Source organism: Styela clava, chromosome 1, assembly GCF_964204865.1.
Source record: "Styela clava chromosome 1, kaStyClav1.hap1.2, whole genome shotgun sequence".
In the NCBI taxonomy this organism is placed as follows: Eukaryota; Metazoa; Chordata; class Ascidiacea; order Stolidobranchia; family Styelidae; genus Styela; species Styela clava.
The window spans coordinates 13,649,538-13,666,929 of NC_135250.1; the positions used below are offsets into that span (position 1 = coordinate 13,649,538).

Here is a 17,392-nt window from a genome sequence, read left to right on the forward strand (position 1 = left end):
GAATATGGGAAAGTCATGCTATCATAGTTTTCACTATTGCAGGGTGTAGGATATATGAAAATTCAATTTTGAATCTCTATTTATATCCTCTGTTGTCTACTGCTTCATGGAATTTAAAAACTTCTATTAAAACATTGACATTTTTTGTTCATCGATTATAGCTTTCTAGATGTAACTCTGTCCAACCCAATTTAATTACGCTTTTGAAAATTGGTGATTGATGTAGAGCATAGGCCTGACATTTCAGAAAAATGAATAGAATACTGAAAAATTAGTGTAAATGGGTCAGACTTTATAAGGCAGAATTTCCCAATTTTGTGTGGGATTTCGGTATGCAAAAATTGAGTCACTTAGCCAAGAATATACCCTTCAAATTACTCAATGCTAAAGAAATGTTCTTTTTTTCATTCAGGATGCTCATATTACTGATGCAACAAATGAAGCAAAAGACAATGTGAAATACCTTTACACTCTTGATAAATTCTTTGGACCCTTAGTAAAATGCACTCCTATGGGCATGATTGGTAAATTTTCAAATTTTTGATTGTCAAGTATACAAATGTTCATGTATATATATGAATTAGAAAATAGGATTGTCATATTATCCAAACGCTGACTTGCAAACGAATCTTCTAGCAATTTTAAGGTGCATGTCATCAGATTAAACATAATTTGATGATTGCTACAATTTTTGTTCTACCTAAAATACCAATGGTTGCTTCAGTAAGAAACCTGGAACATCTTTTCATTCCTAAGATTTTTTTGAAATTCAAACTTCATGCAGGCTCGTCGGTGTTGCGCACCATGCTAAGCATAAGGAATTTGCTTGCCACCAGACCTAAGATTATCTTGCATGGGTTAACAGGTTCAAATTTTGTGGGAGATAATTATGTGCGAGAGGATTGCTGGACTTCTCACTGTTGTAGGGTGGTTCACGTAACCGCTTGTTGGTTACGGCTTCCTCCACCACTAAGTGAAGAAAGCCTGACCCCATCATCTGAAGATATCAACCAATCATCTGAAAAAAACAACTGGCTAACTAATCTGTGTATTGTTTCAATAAGGGAATATCAAGTCAAGCTACACTGTACAGCTGTGTTTTCCCTCTGCAGGTCTCAAATTTAACAACTATGGCTGGTTGTCCAGGGCACCACTGAGAGCAAAAAGCAATATAACCATAAATCTTGCTATATTTTCTTTCATGTGTTCAGATCATGTAGCTTCATTGATGAATACTGTTCGAATGATATACAGCATATCTCAATTCTACAACACATCGGAAAGAATGACATCATTGTTTGTAAAAATAACTAATCAGATGGTTTCTACTTGCAAGGCTTTTTTGTACCAAGATGTGACAAAGATTTGGGAACATTCACGGTACTTACAATTAGCACAGTTTTTGTGTTATTTTGATACATCAATCCCCATCAATCACAAAATTCTTTTCTGACAGTTTATGTTCGAAAATGTGCTCAGATGTATACCAATACACAAGGTGTTTTTGCTCTTGTCACTGCAGTATCTCTTTTGCTATTTTGCCCGGTGCATTTATTACTGTAAGGTGATAGCCACATTCTCATCGCCAAAAAAATGTTGCACACCCTTGTTTTACCTGTGGTAAAAGTATACCTACATCTATTTTGAGATATTGTGATGGTCTAACTCAGTGATTTTCAACCGGTGTTCTTCGAACAGATTTGCAAACGCCTGCTCACACTGAAACTCATGAAATAAGCACCAAAATTTGTCAATGGTAGAAGTACAAGGGGAATTTTTTATGAATTAAAGAGTTATAAAAAACTGATGCTAATAAAAGTGTACAAATTTGTGTTCAACGAAGCAAGCTCATATATCATATTAAAATGGCAATGCTATTAATGGGTACAAATGCCTGTCTTACATGCGTTTTGTGATCTGAGTATGCAAATCTTTTATTTGTACTTTCTTCTTTGTATTCATGATTTTAAATTATCCTGTCTTTTTTCAACTCTAGTCGTTAAGCCATCTGACTTATTGCTATTTCTTTTATATGCCAAAATTGGTTATTCGTAATTGGAATAGTTTCCACACATTTGGATATTTTTGCTTGATTTTTAGCAAAAAATAAAAATGTTCCGTGGTTCAAATAAGGTGGAAATTCACTTGTCTAACTATTAACCAAGACTCGCGTTCTGTTAATCAAATGCTAGAATTTTATTATTCCTAATATGGTAGACCATTTCATATGGATAGTAATATTTAAAAAAATTATATACAGTAGGTAGTTATTAACTGTCACATATTTTGGCATTCTTAATATTTATCTTTGAACAGGAGATGCCAGATAAAATTAATTTAAACAAAAAAAAGAATAACTGCTACTAACTAAACTGTGTTTTCAAGTACAGTATTTAAAATAGTTTTTGCTAAATGAAATCCAGTGAAATCGTGATATTTTACTGATCCATCTTTTTAGGATCAATAAAATATCACTCATAATTCAAAATACCCAAGGTCTATATGTGCCTTCTTACATGGAGTTCGTATTGAGAATCTCTTTCATTGGCTAGCGTTTGTTTAAATTTTTAGCAAGGAACTCATAAAGCGTATTGATGAGTGTATAAAACTGAATGAAGCATATCAAAGTCAATTTCAAAAAACAAAAGAAAAGCTTCAACAAAATCCAGCTGAAAGACAATTTGAATTCAGTGAAAATTATATTTTTGGAAGGTATTAAGTTTGATTCAATATCTTTTTCCCAGTCTTTTATTTTTATCTTTGTGATTCAATAAAATCCAATAGTACTTTAGAGTAAATGATATCAATTTCTTATAATCAGACAATTATATTCCGATATAGCTTTCTTATCATGCTTTTATGTGATAATACTTCCGCACAGAAGCACCTTACTTGTGCTTGTCTTTTATGGATTTCTTACATCGATGAACGAAACAATGTTATTGAATATGATTAAGCTGTCTTATCGGCTTTACTCCTCTTGCCAGATAAATAGAAAATCTGATTCTTATTACTAACTGCCTTCTGCTGCTGTTCCCATTTTTACTTGCATAACGACGCTTGTAGTTGTTAATCATTTTTCTGAGGCTGTATAGGGCGTCTTTTGGATATCTACCGATAGGTCACTCCCACATACTTTAAGGTATACTTATTTTAATGAATATGGTTTGATTGACTGTGCTATTATATATTACAGTTGGGTTGAATCACAGGTGGAACTGCTCAATAATCAGTATTGGTTTCTCAAACCTCCCTCCACTCTGAAATGTCATTTCCACTTTTCTTTGCACTCTTGTTTACAAAGTGTATTTTATGTATGATGGAAAAATAAACTACTGATTACTGATTTCAATCAAAAATATGGCAGATTTTTCATGACCAATTCATAGTGTTTTATCTTTTAATTGGTGTGGTTTTATTTTAGGTTTGATACATTTTGCAAAAGAGTTGATCAAATTAGAGAAATGGCAATGATAATGGAACAGTTGTCAACACTTCCGAATATAAAAATACAAGTATTTCGTAATTTTGTTTGTAGATGTACATTTCTGTTATAGTTAATATATGAGGCCTGGTAGGCATCTATATGGTTGATTGAAAATTGATCATATATTGGTATCTGTAGAAACATAAAAATTTATGTGATTATTGCAAACGTAGGGTGACTTGAAAGTAACGGTTGGGTAACATTCATTATATTATTATAAACCTACTCTTACACATATGAAAATGCATAAATGTGTATCATTCAACCTCATAGTGCAGCGGTTTCCAAATTTTTTGTTTGTGCGGCATCGAATTGTCAGGAGAAAATCTTTAAAAAAAGTAGGCCTGAGGAATAAAGGCAAATTGTTAACTCTTCTTCCTCATTTCCACCTGATTTTCTATTGAAATGCTAAAAAATCACTTGTGTTTGCCAAACTCGGTTCTGCAGATAATGGAACTGCAGCTCACGAAATTGCAGCAAGTAATTCTATCTCTATTGTTATGCAACAATAGAGGCAGACACAAGGTAAAATGGGTTTATTGATTCATATACACAGCATTTAAAATAAGAAACAATGAAAAATGTTTAATAAATAAACATGTAAAATATTCAATCATATTTTAGTTATGTTTAATACAGTTCTGTTAATTTTTGTGGCGCACTTGGCAACTCGCCATGACACACCCATTGGGAACAGCTATGGGCCCTGGGCCCTTATTTGGTAACTTTTGGTTCATACTTACTCGTCCTCATAGGGTCTTGAAAGTTACGCAATGAAATACAAAACAATTGTTGCCAATGTGAAGAAAAAATCATATGATCATCTCAATCATCGATCCCATGAATTTGATACTGAATATTCTGATTTTAAGTCACAAATTGACAGTGTTCAAGAAGGAATACAAAACCTGGTTGAAGTATTATTTGAAAGAAATATGTCGGTAACAAATCTTGTTTCATTAAAGTAGCTTATCCTATCTAACAATCATAATTTCATATGGTCTATTGTTTTTATATTTTTTTTATCTGGTTTTATGTTTAGTAAGGGAAACACGAAGGATCTCAGAAATTGTAGAGGGAATGGGGGTAAATAAAAGTAATTAGAAATATCTATACCGTTAGTTTGTAGAATTTGACAATGAAATGCATTTAGTAAAAATTTCAACAACATAAATAACCAAAACAATTTAAAAATCCAATCTCTGCCCACTTCCTGTTCCTCTGTCCACTGTCCACTCATTTTGTCTTTTTATGATGAATTTATTTGCATGTATGAGTGTAAGATATGCCGCATTCATGCCTCATGAAATTTCATTTACTTTATATTTGCTTAGACAGTTGAAAGTTTTCGACTGATCTCAAAATTTGAGCTCATCAAAGGTGTAGAAATTGAACTCTGGGAAAAGTATTTTAAAACTCTGCAACAGTTCATGAAAGAACTTGAAAACACCAAAAAGATATATGCCAAGCAATGCAAAGATCCACCGCTATCAAGGAATGCTCCTCCAGTAAGATAAATTTTAGCTTGTAAAGTTATGCGCTTTACTGTGACTTGTATTATTCGTATAATGACGAACAACGCACCAAGGTTGATGATATAGCAGTGCTCAGTTTGCAGCATCATAACAAATTGTAATATTTGTAAAAAAAACGAGCATAGATTTGAAATTTGTAAACCTTAGGAAATAAGAGAGTAGAAAAATTCTGAAATTGCCCTTTTTATAAAGATAAGTTTACCGCTTGTTGTTTAAGCATGAAAAATGTTGTACATACAATGTAGATGTTCTCTTGTAAAAAAATTTCTATGCCCAAAACTTCTACTTTAAGGAACTCACTTCTTCCTAAATGTTTTTACCAAAGGTATTGACTTGAATTTCTTAGGCTTGGTATCTATTACTTTTCTATCACACACAGGATATATTTTTAGTGCACTTTTTTGACTGTTTTAACAGTACTCATTCCACTTTTATTAAATGGCTCAGAATCTTGCTTTGAGCTAACTACAAAAATGTACAAGTATTGATAAACCTCTTGAAACATTATCTTATCACCATTTTTCACATGTTCGCTTTCGAAAATAGTCCCGTTTGTAAATAAGTTCAAAGCAAGGTTGCTTGCACTCGTTCAGAAGTGAAATAGGTTGATCTCTCAGAGATCAGTAAAATACAAGAGCTACTCATATTATATACTAATATGATGGTATAGTGCACATAAGTACAAAGGATGTGAGTCTTGAAACAGTCAAGTAAATTTAATCAGGAAAACAGTAATGAGGTAGCGTATTTCACATAATTGAAGTTCTTAAAAAATTGGTGTAAAATTTTTTTTCTGTGTTGGATACACTTGCATAAAATGGATAATGAATGGGAGTATGAATACAAAATAGTACGGTATTTCATATATTTATATTACATACCTTACTTACAACTTGTATAAAATTTCAGAAAAGCTAAGTTTTGGAATTTATCCTTTTGTAATCCAAATTTTTAACTAAAATTTCATGTAATCAAAATGTTTGTCAACAGCTGGCAGGCAGAATCATGTGGGCAAGACAGCTTTTCAGGCGTCTCGAAACATCAATGAATGCAATGCAACTGCAACCAACCCTAATGAAAAGTAATGAAGCAAAAGTTGTAATTAAGACTTACAATAAGGTTGCTGCGTGTTTACTTGAATATGAGGTAAATCCTAATATAGTGATAAGAATAAATATTAAACAACTAATTTGAATCACCCAATTTTTTTAAGGTTCTCTTCCATAGAACTTGGTGCCGTGGTATTGAGAAAAATAAAAAAGGTCTGATGTCATCTCTAATTGTCCGTCACCCAGAAGCAAAAACTTTGCATGTCAACTTTGACCCCAAAGTATTGGAACTTTTTAGTGAGACCCGCCATATGCGAGCTCTACATCTTGATGTTCCTGAATTTGCTGCAATAATGGCAGGGTTGAATGAGAAAAATTTGAAACGAAGAGCCGATTTGTAAGTGTCTCAAATTTGCTTTTTGTCAAGTTCAAACATTTTTGTGTATCGTTTATAAACAACATCAATGTCCGATGGAAGAAAATTAGCTACTTGCTGGACGAATTTAAGGTCTAAAAGAATATTTGCTGGTTAAATTAGGCAGAAAGATCCTTAAATGAAAGGATTAACCTAAACTAACACAAAATTTTGTATTATCTAGGTTAAAGATGTCCTAAGCCAATATAGTAATCTACATTTTATTGTATAATATAGATAAATTTATATAATGAAACATTCCAATTCAACCATGAGGCCTAAAATTTGTTTCTGGAGATATAAACATGCTGATTGAATTGAGGTAAGGCTTACCGGTATGTGAGTAATTGGATGCCAAATATGACTCATTATTACAGTAACATGCTCCTTCCCACCCTGCTTTACCTGTGTAAATCATTTTTGAGTCGCTTGGGTGATTGACTGCTAAACCACTCTCTGTCGCTGAGGTCAAGGTAGCTGTTGATTTACCAGTTCAGGTCAGGTATGGAAACAGCGAATGATAACTAGCCTGATGCTAATACTTATCAGAATAACCAGCTATCAAGCTATTTGTAACTGATGCAAGTTATCATTATTATATATTATTGCATGTTTTAGGTTGGATGATCTTATTAGGCGTTATGATAATATTGTAAAAGACATACCTCTAGTACTCCAGCCATTGATGAAAAGTCATGTATCGCAGCTTGAAGATGTTTTCATGCCTGGTCTCACAATTCTGAATTGGTGTTCTTTAAATATTGACAAATGTAAGAAATGATTTTCAGCTTGTTTCGTTTCATATTTCCCTATTTCCTGTGACAATGTGACATCTTTATTCCTAAATAAAGCGATAAAAATAGATACAAAATCAGAAGAATAATTTTGAGTTTATAAAGAATTAGATTATAAACTGGTTTTAAATTAGAACCGACCTTCTGGTGTTCCCCCTGAGGTAGGGCACAAGAATCTTAGAGCATGGCACAGTAAGAAAACGAAAAATCTCTACCATATGTTGATACTTGCAATGGCATGATTCGCATCTTGATATAAATATAAGTACAATATAAGTATAAAAATATTTTAATTTATTCAGTTCTAATATTAAATTTCTTTAAGAATTTTTAAATTACATTAAGATTTTAGTTGATTTGAGTAAAAATAGAGGAAGCTTTTAGGTCAAACTTCATTCAGGGTACAGATAAAGCTTTTCAAGCTAATGTCATTACAAACAACTTACAATATTGACATTGAAGCAATATTATATCCCACATTAGACATTACAGAATTTAAAGTAATGAACAATTTCAGAATTTATCCAGACAAATTTGGCAGTGGAAGTTTTAATTATGTATGAAATGTAATGAGTGCATTGAGTTGGTTAAACTATTCAAGATAAATTGTTTTATATATTTATTATTTTATGGCAACAGAATAGTTTCGATCAGTGCACTATCATGTCTAAAATTTATTTTTCAGATAACACTCTAGAATTTATCCATATGCAGATATGCTTAATAGTCTCAATAGCCAAAGTTCCTGATGCTGTTTGTAGTCCTACATGTATTTACTACTTTGTTCCGCATTTCTGTGGAATATTAGAGAATAATTGCAACTTATTATGTCCGAAGAGTTTTGAATGAAAGGAGTACATTACATTATTATTGTTTTCTGATAATGCTTCATTCTGTCATCATTGTAACCTGTCACATACTGATCTGGAAATGTTAGTAAACTCAAAAGAGAGAAAGCTGGTTCATCACACATTCATCTGATTTTTTGGCTATTTTAATCTAAATAGTTCACATTTGTTCAATTTGGCCAATCTGCACGAAAATGACTTTTGCAAAATTTTGATTTGTATCGTAATATGGCTTGTGTATTCTCAGTTATCAATCAAATTGAAGCTGCTGAAGATGAGTTTGAATTTTTCTTGAAACAAGTACATGATACTTTGGAATGCAGAATTGAAAAAATACTGGAGGAAATGTCTCAAACGTTGTTTGTAGCAATACCTGAATCTGAGCCCATCAATATAATGACGTGAGTTTCAATAACCATAGTTGAACCTTTGAAAACAGTTTAATATGTGTCAACTATTAAACTGTTAAAAACTTTTAATTTGTAGTTTACGTTGTAGTGACTGATTATAATTAAATTGTAATATCACTAGTTTCCTTAAAAAATATTGTAGATATCTCTTTTAATGTTTTTATTAAATCATGTTCCATGTTATAGAGTATCTGCAAATATCTCTGTAGCTTGTGACTGTTATGCTCAGCTTGATACTGATCATTTGCGACTCTTACCTTTGTAGTATATCTACTTTTGAATAATGAGTTACAAGTTGAATATTATCGTAGATTTAGTGCAAAGATAAATTTTGAGTCTCCAGTCAAATACTTCATTTCTGCTCTTAAAATACAAGCACCAAATTTTAGATTCTTCGAATTGGCTGAAAAGGCCATTAATACCAGCGTTACACGATTGATTCGACAAACATCTGTTGTTGAAAAATGTGTGATTGAACTTGTTGGCAATCTAACATCAAGAATGAAGCCTGCAGACAAAGCAAACTTGTTTGTAAGTCATTATTATATAAAAAATTTTTTTTTAATTATTACTTGCTTGGATTACATGGTATATTCTTCATTCAATATGTTTTAGGAGCCATATTTCTGTTCCCATCATGAGGCAAAGATGAAGGGTCAAAGATGTCAAGAATGTCAATCATGCTTGGTATTCAACACCCTCAATTCATTTTCCCAAAGAAACATGGATTCTCTTGTTAAATGTAGGTATTAATTGTAAGGTTCATCATGTTCAGAAGCCTTTTTTAAGCAAATTGTAAGAATTTTAGCCGTTTTCTCTAAAATGGAGAAAATTTTTTGTTCAAATGAATGATATTACTAAAATATTATGTGTATTGGGATGCAATTACAGACAATAGTTATTTTGCTTTCTATATCAATTAGAATATCATAGTCATGTTTAGTTGTTCATTAACCCCCGTTACTGTTAAATAAATTTTTAGAAAATGCTCCCACAGTGGCAATTAAATTTTACAAAACTGTACCTAATTTCCCAGTCAATAAAATCATAGCTGTTTTTGATGTATGGCACCATTTATGTTATGCATACATCTAAAACACTATGTGCACTAACTCACACCACATTTTACACTAGATTATCAATGTTTATTGTAGACCAGGCGATCCCGTAAACTGCAGCTTAGACTGATTGACAAAGTTTTCAGGTCAAACAAATTTAGTAGCGGAACTTGGCCCAGTTCAAGCAGCACCATAGTCAACTGTCCTGTCACTGCTATCATTTCCTACAGTTTCATCACTGTCAACCTACGGCGTGCGTATTTGCAAGTAACGGTACCCCAGCGACTTGCGCAATGCGAAAGGGTTAACTTATTAAGTGTCAAACGGGCTTGACGAATATAACCAGGAAGAATGGTAAAGGGGTTAATCTGTATGTTTTGACTCCGCATGTTATAGATATTTAAAAAAAATTTTAGGTACAAAGTTTTCCTTGGAAAAGATGAAACGTTCTTTGAAGGTGTGTAAATCATAGCAATAAATTAATACTGCTTGTTTTTTTTTAATTACGGTATGCTATTATAAAAGGAAAATCAAATATAATATTTAGTATTTTGTTTGATTGGGAATTCGTTGACTAAAACTTTAACTGTATACATACATTGGTAAATAGGTGTATATCATATTAGTATATCGTAAGTTTCGGTTCAATTTCATATAACTTGAAATAATGATATTTAGATAAAAAGAGGATCGTCTACAGATAATTTAAGAAGAAATGAATCATTGAATTCTCCACCAATAATAATGACAGATATTGTTTTGTCATTACCAAATGTTGCAATTCAACCAAGCTTAGAAGAAATTCAGCATCTACTTAACAAAGTGAATTCTTTACTACTGCACAAAATTTAGGATTAAAGGAATTCTAGCTTCTGATATCTTTTTGTGCTAAACATTTCCCCAGCAACTTCCCCAGAGAGAAATTTTGCCATTTTTGGGAGGAATTTGGCTTTGTATTCACTGTAATATTACTAATATTCTATATATTGCACAAAAACAGAAGTGCGACATATGCATACCACTAGCAAAGGATAACAAATAAAGCAGCCCTATGCAAAGTGAGGGAGGAATAAAGAGTTTCAAATAGGCAAAGCGCTAAATTTAACAAAAAAGATTGAGAATCACTGCCTAAAATAGATAACTGTTCATCAAAAGTTTTTTGACAAATTTGAATAAAAAAGAGTCAAAACTGAAAACTTTTAAAATGCAAAAACAAGTACTGGTACTTATCCTATTTCCTCATTAATCAATATTATTCAATAGATTGTTCAAAATATTATCAATTGCACAAGCAAACTTCCACAGTGGAAACAAAGTATCAATGCACAGCGAGAAGCTGAATTGAATCAAGGAGACGAATCACCGTCTCCTATAAAACCAATGCATAAGGTAAGTGTTTTAGCATATGGACTGATAAGAAAAAATAATATTTTATGTTAAGCGAAAAATTCCCAACACCAAAATCACAAGCAATCTAGGTCAAACCAAAATAAATGAAACCAAGTAAAAAATGTTAAATACTGCCAGATTTATTGCAAGCATTCCCCAATTGCTCAAACTTACAGCCAGCGCCTCGCAATTGCCTGATTCACAATCAGCTACGCTCCATTTTGAGAGCCGCTCGGTATGTCAGTTTTTATATGTGCAACTGGAGAAACCCACACATCATGTTTTAGCATTGGGGTCACATGGTGTTCGGTAAAAATGGAAGAAATTCAGGTGAAATAGTGATCCCGGGGTTTGGTGCCACGGTGCCATCAACTTTGGCAAAATACTTGGAAATAAATGACCTTTCGATCGCTTCAAGTAGTATCTTTTCCCAGTTAGATGGAACTTCATCATTCGACATTCATGTTGTAAACTATTTTAACTATTTTATTTTTCTAGATAATTGGAGATCACAAGGATATTGTAAAACTTTCTTCACAAGTATCAACAACTATCAGTTCATTGAAGTCAGAGTGTGGTCAAGTACTTAATAAACTTTCTGAGGCTGGAGATTTTTCTGAAATATGGGAAAAAGATGCTGAAACTAAATTAAAGGATTTTCTTCAAAATAATCCCTCTCTTTCAGAATATGAAGAGCAGATAAAATATTACCATGTGAGTTTGCTGTTTTTGTGTTTTGTCAAAACAGTTTGACAAACTAGTGATCATAGTTTATGTTGTTATGGTTTTGTAAATACTAATGTCATTCAACTGGTGCTGGCACTAGATGGCTCGTTGACTTTCCCACATATTTGTCTATTATTTCTTCGAACACTACAAGAATGACCACTGCATCCACATTTGAAGACATATTTTGGAACGCAGATTTAATGGAGTGTTCTTGATTTGTAGATGGTGAAACGAGTTAATGTCGTCATCAGTCATTCTGAATAGTGGGAATTCATGATAATATTTAGTAAATTAAGAAAGAACTAGTTATGTGCGTAGTCGACTTGCTCGTCCTAGAGCCTCATCATTTTGATATACTTCCACATTTTGTATAGCCACCATTCTCTTGTGTTTGTCAATTTAAAAACAACTCCCCTTTGGTCTCCAATGGTCTTAGACTCTGTCACAATAGAACAATAATATTCTGTCATTTTATAATTGTGTAGTTATAATTTTTTTTACTAATAGGTTTTAAATGCATTAACAGATCGTATACTAAGCATTGACCATTCCAGAAGGAATCTCTATTTCAGTTAAGAAATAACTCAAATCTCGTTACTCCTGTACTAAATCTTACAGTCTTCAAGACATTTCTTCTCAATGCTTCTGCAATCTCCTCCCAAGCCTTTGCTTTTGCAATCGCGTCTGTGTAACAGATTTTTATACTGAGTAGAGACTCTTCTGCCTCACATTTCAATTTTTAATTTCTTTAAATCTATTTGTCAGTTTACTTTTCCTATACCTGTATTGTTGTAAATCCAAATCTGTATTATTTTTAAATATATCAACCGTTGTCCACACAACGCATTGCATTTACGACGCTCCAGAAATATGTGTACGAATATGGTGGTAACTAATTTTGTTCGCCTATTTTACATCAAGTTGTCTGAAGAAGAGACTGAAACCTATGGGCAGGGGGATATTCACTTGGCTAACACAGACAGTCCCCGAACTCATAATAGAACTAAATATACTCCAAATATCCCATCAACATGACAGTGTGTCGTGCTGTAACATAGTTCCTATCAAACTGCAAAACGAGTATGAATTCTATCAAATAGAAAATATAAGCTTACTCGACTTTGGCTGACAACTTTTATTGCTTATACTTGTAGGCCAAGAATGATGAGGTCCTTTTGGGTTGACGATCTGATTTTGCCCCCCTTCTAAATCTAATAAAATTGATTCCCCTTGTAAGGAAAGATTGATATATGCAATTTATACACAATGCTTTTATGTAATTGTAAATAAATGCTTTCATATTTATTTCAGAAACTGGAGGAAAAAGTTGACAACATTGTAGATAGCCTAGTTGAGGGCCCCATTGTTTTTTCAACAAATCAGTTAAAACTTGCTTTGAAGATGGAATGTAAGGCTGCAAAAGTTGCTTTTGGAAAAGCTTTGAATCATAAAGCTGGTCAAATGATGGAGGTATGTTTAGTTGTATATAATTACTATTTCACTGAAGTTGGCAAGAAGAAAAACTATCGACCCAATTCAATCATGAAACATTTTATTAAAGTTTAAAGATTTTTGTGTTTGGATGCTGTGTGATATATGGTATATAAAAAAGGTTGTAGTCCATAATATGATTAGGTAAGTCATCTGGACTTCCCTCAGTTCCTGCTTTCAGTTCAAACGCTCTTGAATAAAATTTATGAAAAATACCCCAAACAACTCGTTCCTTCTGTCTCATCCACCATATATTATGATACACTTTCATTTCAAAGCTAAATTACAAAGTATGGCTTATCATCATCTGCCTAAAACTTGCAGAAATTGCACAATCATCTTTTGAAAATGCGAAGTTGATAATGTAATCGGATTTTAGTTTTTGCTGATAAACAACAGATGATTGTATTATTGCATTGACTTATTCAAATTAATTGATACTAGAACATTCCAACAGGTTCGTTAGTCCATATAGTTTCAAATATCTCAGATAGTATTTAAACCATATGTGTATCATCACCTAATGCATCCACAATTTTATTTGCTAGGAAGTATTTGAGTTTGTTGATTCTATTGGAAAGCGTGTCACAAGAACTCTTGAAGATCTCGATGATGTCAGAATAACAATGAGTGCACTTGAAGAATTAAGACAGGAAGAAATACGAATTGATTCAAAAATTGGACCAGTTGAGGAAGCATATAACCTATTGAACAAGTAAAATGATTTACCTTGTAGTTACATCATACAGAGAAAATTTTTATGAACAAAATAAAAATTGAAATAAATGGATAATTACTGTACACACCGTTGCTCAAATCCGCAAATATTTCTTTCTTGAATAAGCATAAGAAATAAGTAAAAATTGCAATTTAATGTAGTTTTGTATATTATTTTGCCATTGTTTGAATACTTGCATTCATAAGAGATAAAAAATGAAAAATTAAATACCGTAATTCTGCTTATGCCAAGTTTCCATTTAAAGATTGGAACTGAGTTTTGGGGATGGAAATGCAGAAACTGTAGATAGTCTTGGGTATGCTTGGAAGACTCTACAAAATCAGGTGACTGAAGCTCAAGATAATTTACTGAAGGTACAACCAATGTTTCGAACAAACCTAACACAATCTGTTCAACAATTTGCTGAAGACAATGATTCTTTCACAAAAAGTTATAGGGAATCGTAAGTTTACTTGAGGATTTTTGGGAATAATTGTATTGAATTTCGAACATCATTAAATTGTTTTGTGATTGAAATAAGTAGATGAACAAGAATGACTTGAATATATGAGTATAAAGATGTTTGTGAGACCGAATATCATCGGTAAAATATTGTATATTATAGTAAAATCACGAGGTAGTATGACTCTGAGGTGTTTTATATGTAAAAATCTTTATGGAGTTATAAAATATTAGACTTAATATTGTAAAGATAGATTAAAGACTTAGATATTGTAAATGAAGTTCTGCAGAGAAGTTACTTTATACTGTAGATAGGATTTTTATATTTATAGTTTTATTTTTTTTCCCTCTCTCAGTGGACCAAATGAAGAAGGAATTGCTCCGAGAGAAGCAAGTGATAGACTTGCATTGTACCAGGGTAGATTTGATGAATTGTGGAACAAATTTCAAACATATTCTGCAGGAGAGGAATTATTCGGGTTGACAGTGACTGAATATCCAACATTGCATAAGATAAAGAAGGAATTGAACATGCTATCGAAGCTATACTCATTGTATAATGCTGTATGTAGCATGTCGATTATAAAATTTGTTTTTTGTACATATTTTGGGGAATAGATACTTTTACCTATACACAGCAAATCATTTTTGCCAGTGTGTCCTAAAATAAAGGAATTTTACTTCAGCTTCATCTAAATACCCCTTAGGTAACACAATATAGTGTACCTCATCACATGTCCAGCAAGGATTAGTCTTAGGACTAACTATTGAATAAATTTGAGATCTACAAGTTACAACCTGTGCTTTCAATATTGATGGGTGTATATGCTAATTATTAGTTTGGTATCAATATGGAACAAATGTAGAAATGTTATTTGAATTACAATCAGATATTGCAAACGAAAGACTCAAAAAACAGGAGTGAAGTATTTTTTCATAAAGGAGACTACTGAGATGCCTGGGCTTCAAATAACCACCCCCTTTCATAATTACTAAATCTTTAATAATAGTAAACATAGTAGGATAAATGCATTGATTAACATCTTTCCATCGCAATGTTTCTACCTTGTTTATCTTATTACATTATATTTTATATTCATGGCTGATTGGATCATTATCTATCATGATTGATCTATATTATTTTTTCACAGGTGAACAAAAGTGTAGATGGTTACTATGAAATCTTGTGGCAGGATTTGGATATTGAAAGTGTCAATTCTGAATTGATTGAATTCCAAAATAAATGCAGAAAACTTCCAAAAGGATTAAAAGAATGGCCAGCATACAATGATTTGAAGAAAAAAATTGATGATTTCAATGAATGCTGCCCTCTATTGGAAATGATGGCACACAAAGTTTGTTTTTTATTTTATTTATTTACATTTTATGAGTGACCGTCAATCTTGATGTTTCAATAGAAAGATACAATCAATTATTTGTGTGCTATTCCTATTGTCATGCATTTATAAAGATATTTAATATGAATGAACTCTCTCCATGGATCAGTTTTGTAACCTGTTGACTATTTTGGGGCTCGTCGGTGTGGCTATTGTGCCAAGCATTGAAAATATGCTCGCCACTGCACCTCTGATTACCCTGCATGGGTGTTTGCAAGTGTGAGTCCCATGTTGGGATAATTATGTGCGAGAGGATTGCTGGACTCCTCGCCGCCATAGGATGGTTCGCATAACCAATGGTCGGTTACGGCATCCTCTACCATCAAGTCCATGATTCTGAAAACAAATAACTGTCTAACTAATCTCATACCTGACATGGACTGGTTGGTTTGCCATATGATTAAGCCACCCCTATTGACTTTCCTCTTCCATAGGAAATATGTAAATCCTCCCCTATCCTTGAATTTTAAAAAACACCTAGACACTGTTTGGATCCACCTTGAAATAATATTTTACCTTTTTAATAATATTTTGCAGGCCATGAAAGAAAGACATTGGGAAAGAATTGCCACTCTTACAAATCATACATTTGAAATTGACTCTGACAATTTTATGTTGAGAAATATAATGGAAGCACCAATACTTCAACACAAAGAAGACATTGAGGTGATACTGACTATATCGTAAATATCTCCACTGTTTCATGTGTTCATGTTCATTGTTGGGAAAAGTTGAATTCGGGATACCCCACAACCTAAAAAATAAAATGTACAATGACAATTGTTTTTCTTTAATTATCAAGTGTGGTATATTTTGCTAGAGCGAATAACGAAGAAATTTACCATTATGTTTCTTTTTTAGGATATATGTATATCAGCGACGAAGGAGAAGGATATCGAAGCAAAATTGAAAGCCACAATTGCAGAGTGGGAAGGACATAATTTCACATTTACTGCCTTTAAATCTCGAGGGGAACTTCTTTTAAAAAGTGCAGATATTCAAGAAATTGTTGCATTACTAGAAGATAGTTTGATGGTTTTGGCGTCTCTGATGAGTAATCGGTATGCTAGAAAGAATAATAAAACATGGGCAAGACATCATCTGTATTAAATTTAACCTTGGGACAACTTTTCTCTGTGGTTCCTGTCAATTTTCATTTACCAAGTTAAATGCATTGCCTGCTGCTCAATTTTCAACTCTTGTACTCATTTCTTTCATCAGTCCTAATACCAAACCAATATTTTTATTTGATATAAAATTAATATATTTTTGTACTTCTTGTCAAGCAAAACTACCGTATATTTTTGCATCGTTTCATTGGTGATATTTTACAATCCAACTGATACTTCTGTTCTGAGCTAAAGTATTGAAAAATACCAGTGTTTTATGGAATATTATGAAACGCATTTAGCATTCTGTGAATAACTTTGTTTTGTTCATGGGAGATATTTTTGGTTTGCATGTTTGAAAAAGGTTAAAATACTTCAAAGTTCGAATACTCAAATAATTGTCTTATCTGTTCTTGATTTAAAACCAGATTCTGATAGAGTAACTTGTAAAAGTCAGTGACGTTTCTGTTAGAGTCCGTAACAAATTCTGACATGTATATG

The 17,392-nt window shown here is 32.5% G+C and overlaps 1 protein-coding gene across 1 annotated transcript in view; it reads left to right on the forward strand.

The window, feature by feature from the left end:
* The window catches only part of LOC120342287 (dynein axonemal heavy chain 8-like), a 64,774-nt gene that overhangs the window by 5,861 nt on the left and 41,521 nt on the right, over window positions 1–17,392 (forward strand). Inside the window, exons 9-31 of the mRNA XM_039411061.2 lie at window positions 413–524; window positions 1,212–1,380; window positions 2,572–2,712; window positions 3,425–3,515; window positions 4,243–4,428; window positions 4,822–4,995; window positions 6,013–6,168; window positions 6,236–6,468; window positions 7,105–7,256; window positions 8,376–8,529; window positions 8,928–9,069; window positions 9,154–9,280; window positions 10,013–10,053; window positions 10,275–10,418; window positions 10,860–10,985; window positions 11,484–11,699; window positions 13,026–13,184; window positions 13,754–13,920; window positions 14,189–14,386; window positions 14,742–14,949; window positions 15,537–15,740; window positions 16,320–16,448; window positions 16,644–16,843. Coding sequence (XP_039266995.2) covers window positions 413–524; window positions 1,212–1,380; window positions 2,572–2,712; window positions 3,425–3,515; window positions 4,243–4,428; window positions 4,822–4,995; window positions 6,013–6,168; window positions 6,236–6,468; window positions 7,105–7,256; window positions 8,376–8,529; window positions 8,928–9,069; window positions 9,154–9,280; window positions 10,013–10,053; window positions 10,275–10,418; window positions 10,860–10,985; window positions 11,484–11,699; window positions 13,026–13,184; window positions 13,754–13,920; window positions 14,189–14,386; window positions 14,742–14,949; window positions 15,537–15,740; window positions 16,320–16,448; window positions 16,644–16,843 — 3,629 coding nt within the window. The remainder of the gene's footprint in view (window positions 1–412; window positions 525–1,211; window positions 1,381–2,571; window positions 2,713–3,424; window positions 3,516–4,242; window positions 4,429–4,821; window positions 4,996–6,012; window positions 6,169–6,235; window positions 6,469–7,104; window positions 7,257–8,375; window positions 8,530–8,927; window positions 9,070–9,153; window positions 9,281–10,012; window positions 10,054–10,274; window positions 10,419–10,859; window positions 10,986–11,483; window positions 11,700–13,025; window positions 13,185–13,753; window positions 13,921–14,188; window positions 14,387–14,741; window positions 14,950–15,536; window positions 15,741–16,319; window positions 16,449–16,643; window positions 16,844–17,392) is intronic.